Raw genomic sequence first — 6,560 nt, 5'->3', positions numbered from 1 at the left:
AGGGCTGAGGCTGCAGACATGGAATTGGGCGCGTTGTCTCCGTGGAGAGCTCCAGAATGCCAAGGCTGCATCTTTCTCCGCCTGGCTGGACACAGAAGGTGTGTTTGTTCTTAAGATTTCCTAACACATAACAAGCAGTGTGCTCTTCACAGAAACAGCTGCAGTGAAAAAAAAAAGACCACGCTGCACTAGAGCCCATCTCGGGAGGTGACCTCAGGCCTCACGCCTCAGTACCTCCAGATTCCCAATGCTAAATGTACCTCATCCGGGCGTCTGAGACTTTCCATCAAGGAGAATTTAGCTATATGAATGTAACATTATAGATTTAACTACACAAAACAGAAGACAGAGAAGTCAGCTGTTTGTCTAAGCTTTCAATGACAGATACTTTAATTGTGGAATTTTTAAAGCAAAAAAAAGCAATGGAAACTTCATTTTTATTCTAGACCAGTCTATCCCAGACATGCTAATTATGGTTGGCTGTGCTGAGTCCTCATTTACCGTGTGAAATGCAAATGTCTGTAAATGGCAATGCCTGGGGCCAAGCCAGGCCAGCGGACTTGTATGCAGTTCCCACCGGGGCCAGGAGCTGCTCAGTCCGCAGACCCAACCCAGTCCGCTGGGTTTTGCAAACACACATAGGCTCCCTCTGCAGCAGCGTGGGCTCGTGGAAGGGAGGTGCGCCGCAGCCAGCATGCATGCCAGGGGTCCGGGGTTCTCCCCGTGTCTGCAGAGGTGAGGGGTACAGCTCAAAGAGGTGAGCTGAAAACAAAACACTGTGTCCCCCCTTGGCCTTGAAGAAGTGCCTCAGCCACCTCCTCACCAGCGGCAGAGTACTCAATCTCCTCACAGAAAGAATGGATACAAAAACACTAGAAGCTTTTCTTTTTCCCAAATGGCTGTTGCATTTATTTGCTTGATCAATAATGGTCCTGGCAAAAATTAGTTAACCAATGCTGAGACATTTGTAATGAAATACTAATTTTAAAAATCCATGACACCTTGATAGAAATTAGAGTTTACACAAACAAAAAAGGAACCTTCGATATTGCCAGCAGCTACAAAGTGAATGTACTGAGACCGACAGGACAGCAAGAAGGCATTTGCACATTTATATCTGACACCCGACCATACTTTCAGTCACCAGAATATCTTCTCTCCAGATTTAAAAAAATAGTATGCTGATTTCTATAACAAAGCTTTTTTCCGTACAAAAATCAAATAATGGCCAACGAGTCACAACAGTGCAATAGGTAGAGGATTAAAAACTGCATCAAACAGGTGCTGAAAATAAATACTACCTAGGAGGAGGAGAGAGCCCTCGTGTGGGGTTTGTTTTCGTCCCCTTGAGTGTGTGTGGGGTTTGTCTTCCGAGCCACGAGCCTGGCCTGTCTCACGGTGCTATTCACTCTGACAGAGTGCACCTGCAGCACGTGCCTCCAGGGCCCAGCCTCCCAGAAGCCTCAGAGCATCAGAGCATCCGTCTCATGTCTCATTGGATGGACCAGAGACAAGAAAATAGGGTGGGGCGAATCACAGTTACCATTCAAAGGAAAGGAATTTTTTTCTATTGCTCAATCTTGTCAATTGGGAGTCAGTCCACCAGTAGGTTCACTGAGACGATATGGATAATTTCAAACTTTTGTTTAAGAGCATATATATGGCTTATTCAGGCAAGGAGACGTGTACATTCTAGCCCAAGCAAGCAATCAGAGTCATTCAGTTTTTAAGGAAGGTCAGTCGTTTAAAAGATTTCTGGTTTGAGCAACATCCTCTGTGGATGCACCAGGCCAAGGTGACTACCTTTGACCAACCCAGTGAGAAGGCCTTTGCTGGTCCCCGCAGTGAGGAACCCGCGGGAACGGGCGGCCTCCTCCCCGCAGGCCTGCGCTGCCCAGGGCAGGTGGGCGGGCTCCACAGGCAGCCCGTCTGTGGCCAGATAGGCCGTCCTGGTGACTCGGGCTTATGGACTGCGGTTTACAACTGCAGGAGACAGTTAGGAGGGTGGACCAGGGAACACCCACCAGGCGCTGCTCTGACCAGTCAGAGAACGTGAGGCAGCTCCCCCATAGGGATCTGCACCGAGAAGGTGTGGAAGGCACAAGCAAGAGTGACGGTACCAGAGATCCCGGAGGGCGTGGCTCGCGGCGGCCACAGCAGGCGCAGCGCTGACCTGGTGTGGTTCCCCCCTTGAATGAGAAAGAGATCCTGATTCTGCTGTGATAAAAAAGCAAAGAAAGACGATTTTTGGTTTAAAAAGAAGCCACTCAAGGGTTAAAATAGTTATTTTAAGTTAACAAAAAAAATTAATCTTCAAATAAGCTGACACTATCTGGAAAACTCATCTGTCCCTAAAGCCCACAATGTGTCCACTGCTTCGTCCTCCCATGGAACCTGAGCCTGACGCGAAGGAGTCAGACGTGTGACAGAGGAAGAGTCTGAGAAGAGAAGACACCTTTACAGAATGTACAGCGGGAGAGCCGGCCTGGCCCCCGGGTTACAGTAAGATGCACGGGTCCTTTCAGTCTCGCGGACTCCAGACGGCCGCGCAGGCTGCTCAGATGGACGTCTCCTTCCTGTCCCTGCTGGGCGATGGCTTCGCCGGCTCCTTGCCTGCCTTTGGCTGCTCTTTAGCTGCTTTCGGCTCGAGGACGCCGTCTCTGGGCGGCTGGACGGCACCCCCGCGCCACTCAGGCTCCTGGTCCTCCTGTGCCTGCTGCTCGGCCTTGGCCCGCTGCATCTGGAGCAGCCGCAGCTGCACTCGCAGCTCGATGATCGCCTCGCGCTCCTCATGAATTGCTTGATTCAAATGATTGTTCTTTATCTTGGGGAATGACAGAAAGGGCAGTTACCACTTAAGGAAGTCAGAGGACGATTTCTCAGGAGCAGAGCGCAGTTAGCAAGGGCGTCCTACAGAGGAACCTGGTTTTAAGTCAGTGGGTTGTGAAACAGAAGACACACACAGGGAGAATGCACAGTGCACAGTGAGGGCCACGTGACTCCTCAGAATGTGAGGCTGGAAACCTCGCTCCTGGTTACTGGAGGGAGACACATCCATGTGCCAACCGAAACCCGTCATTTTAATAATTCAGTGTCCTAGTGTTTAAAATAGACAACTCATAACTTCGAACTGGCTTCTGAACAGCCCTTGAGAAAATAAAAGTAATTTTAGCAGCAATTAGAAAGGGGAGTTAGAGATCAGATAAAAAACTAGATTTGTTTCAAAGGTGAATATCCTTTGTCTTTTGTGAATGGCATTACTGTAATTCTGAAATGTCCTACTCAATCAAACTATAGAAAATTACTATCAATTCTAAATCATCTGGACATACTCGGCAGAGTTTAGGTACCGCGGAATAGCAGCGGCCCTGCCCGCCATGGCCTCCACTCTGTGGCGGGTGCCAGCTTCCCTTGCTTGGGTGTGGCATGGACTAGGCTCTGCAAAAGGGGCGTAGACATAAGCACAAGCACCGAGTGCCACGCGTGCACCCTGTCCTTGGCCACTGGGCATGCCTTCTCCCTTCCCTGCTAACTTAGTCCACCCCGCGTGGAAAAAACTGGTGTGGAGGATGATGGGCTGGACCACCTGCCACACAAGAGACACCATCTTGTTTAGACCACTATGTTATTCTCTTTATTACAGCAATTCAGCCTACACTCCAAGTACAATACTTCTGGATTCTGTTTTCCTACTCAGAGTCAGTGGCTGTGTGTGGAATTCTGCTTTTCTATGCAGGGGGTAGTTCTGGTTCGCACCAGCCACTGAGCCAACCCAAATGAGGGACACAGAGCTGTCCCTCTGTCCTTAGATTCCTTTCTATGAAAAGGATGTCTTCTCTCAATCCTTAGGCAAAATATCTGGACACAATCTTTTATTTGGGGTAAGAAGGGAAATTGTGATCTAGACCTTTCTCTCTGCCGCCTTCTCTTCACTGTGCAGCCTCTCCTGGTTTCTTAGCACCGATTCCCCTCACCTGCTGCTTCTCGGGCTAAGGACAAGAGAAACTGTCTTGCTTCACCCACAGGGAGACTCGGGAGACTGTTCCTTCCATCACTAGCGCCGATTTTCCTGTTCACCTTCTCTGGGAACAGAGACTAGGTCATTCAAAGCTGCTCAGGTTGGCACAGTCAGGTGAGGCCTGCCTTTACATCGGTTGGAGAAGGTTCTACGTGTCATACTAAAGTCACAGAACGCCACTTCACAGCCTGAGGAAGACACACAGGTGCCATCTGCTTGGCCAGCACTTAGCTACAGACTAATGTCCTACAGACTCTCGGTGAGATGTCCCCCTAAATTCTTCTCTACTCAGCCTTCCAGCTGGTGACCGAGAAAAAGAAGGACAATTCTGAGGGGAAATATGTGGTCTCTACAACTTTCTAAAAGTTAGTACGCGTTTTGCCTATTTCCCCCAAAACTCACTTCCAGCTCTTCGTTCTGTCTCTGTAAGTCTTCCAGAATGATCTGCAGCTCCTCCTCATCCTCACTCTCGCTCTCGCTCTCGGAGGAGTACTCCTCAGTCTCACTTCGGCCATGCTGCTGGCGACTGCAAAGGCGAGAGACAAAGGAAGATGCTACTGGGCGTGCTGGTCTGTGACCTCCTTTTATATTTACGACGTTTTCATGACTCTACTCAATATAACACCATTCTTAAGACCTAATAAATAAGACACTTAAAGATGATTAACTTCACATGCCTTATTCTTTTGTAGGAAAGTCTGACAGCTAAAACAATTATGGTTATATTTAAAGAAACAGTCTCAGAAGCTTCAAAACCTTGGCTTTCCTTTACCTCTGAATTTCGGCAATCTCAGCTCTGAGGCGTTCTATCTCTTCTTTTTCTGAGGCAATCTGCCGGCGCAGAAACTGCTCCATGGCCAGGAGCTCCTCCTGTTCAGTCAGGATCTCATTCTCCTGAAACAATGATCACTGGTGAACACCGCAGAGTTTCAGCCCAGGAAATGTCACTTGTTTGGGGTCTCCCATGTTGCCCTGAATTCTTGAGCCCCACTGAGTGCTGAACACAAGTTATGTCCTGCACAACCAAAGACATCCTATCTCATTAGGGTCAAGAAACGGCTTCTTGGAGAAAAGGTAAAGTTATTTTGGGGAAATGACTAGATTTTTCTCAATAACAAAATGCCACACAGGAACCCCATATCCTCCTCCTGCGAAGGCCCCTGTGAGGCCACCACACAGGGAGGAGCCAGGGCTTGAGGGATGAAACTGGCTTTGGCTTCCCACTCTTAATGCCTCCCCATGTCTCAGGAAAGCAGACATATGTAGGGCCATGGTGACCTCTGATGGGGTCACTAGGAAAAGAAGGATCCAAGAGATGTCTGGCTGGCGTCAGTGTCACCTTTAAGGCAGATCAGTGTGAAGGGAAGACCATCACAAAGTTTTCAACCTTTCCATAAGCCACCATCCTCTGTAAAGTCCTCAGGTTTTTTTGTTTTTTTTTTTTTTTTTTGAGACAGAGTCTCACTCTGTCACCCAGGCTGGAGTGCAGTGGCGCAATCTAGGCTCACTCCAACCTTCGCCTCCCGGGTTCAAGTGATTCTCCCGCCTCAGCCACTGAGTAGCTGGGACTACAGGCGCCTGCCATCACGCTTGGCTAATTTTTGTATTTTTAGTACAGACAAGGTTTCGCCATGTTGGCCAGGCTGGTCTCGAACTCCTGACCTCAGGTGATCCGCCCGCCTCAGCCTCCCAAAGTGCTAGGATTACAGACGTGAGCCACCGTGCCTGGCCCAAAGGTATTTAAATAATATTCTGCTTTACCAGAATATCCATTTCTAAGATTGTAAGATCATCAGTCTTATTAAAAGAATGGGGAAAAAATCACTATCTGCCCAAGATCTAGCGAGCCCCTCCGACCTAGAGAAAAGCAGCAAGGCAGACAGAACTTAGGAGAGTAGCGGAAGGTGGCTGTGGGGATGAGAAGCTGGGGACAGACGTTCTTTCCAGACGAGCAGGTGCTGAGAAGGTAACTACTCACCATGGTCACGTGCCAAAATGAACCACCCACAAACACCAACGGCGCTGGGAACCTCTCCCCTGGAAGCGAAGGGCACAGCACTGCCCAAATGCTTCTGAACACACAGATGTCTTTCCCGTGCCTCTGCACACCTACTAAAGCTAACCTTCCAACCCACACCAGACCGAAGAACCCTGAAACAAAGGCATAACCTGGGACTTCCTGTACCTCTCCACACCTACTAAAGCTAACATTCCAACCAACACCAGACCGAAGAACCCTGAAACAAAGGCATAACCTGGGACTTCATCCTCTCCTCAGGGAAAACAGTTGTGTGCTCTGTGAGGCAAACAACACATGTGTCAGAGGTGACAGAGAAGGACTGAAACCTATTGGGCTTTAGGGAAACCACATGAGTTTCTGGAACCCCAGACACAATGTTGTCAGAGCCTAGAACTTCATTCCTTTCTGGTTAAACTCTGGCAATTTCCAGAACAAAGTGAGGCAGACTTGAGAAATACAGAAAGAAATGAGCTCATCTTCAGCTCTATGCCTGGAATACAGGAGGCACAAAAGGGGATATCT

General features: G+C 48.9%; 1 protein-coding gene across 10 annotated transcripts in view; it reads right to left on the bottom strand.

Moving 5' to 3' along the window:
• Window positions 1–880: 880 nt before the first annotated feature.
• The window catches only part of RALBP1 (ralA binding protein 1), a 62,065-nt gene continuing 56,385 nt past the window's right edge, over window positions 881–6,560 (bottom strand). For all 10 annotated transcript variants that reach the window (XM_074022930.1, XM_045377846.3, XM_074022929.1 and 7 more), the window contains 3 exons: window positions 4,791–4,912; window positions 4,421–4,544; window positions 881–2,824 (listed from right to left, as the gene is read on the bottom strand). In XM_074022930.1, coding sequence (XP_073879031.1) covers window positions 2,558–2,824; window positions 4,421–4,544; window positions 4,791–4,912 — 513 coding nt within the window. In that variant the 3' untranslated portion in view covers window positions 881–2,557. The remainder of the gene's footprint in view (window positions 2,825–4,420; window positions 4,545–4,790; window positions 4,913–6,560) is intronic.

Source organism: Macaca fascicularis, chromosome 18 (genome assembly GCF_037993035.2).
Source record: "Macaca fascicularis isolate 582-1 chromosome 18, T2T-MFA8v1.1".
NCBI classification, from domain to species: domain Eukaryota; kingdom Metazoa; phylum Chordata; class Mammalia; order Primates; family Cercopithecidae; genus Macaca; species Macaca fascicularis.
Note: the sequence above shows the minus strand (reverse complement) of the source record. Positions and strands in the feature narration are given on the sequence as shown.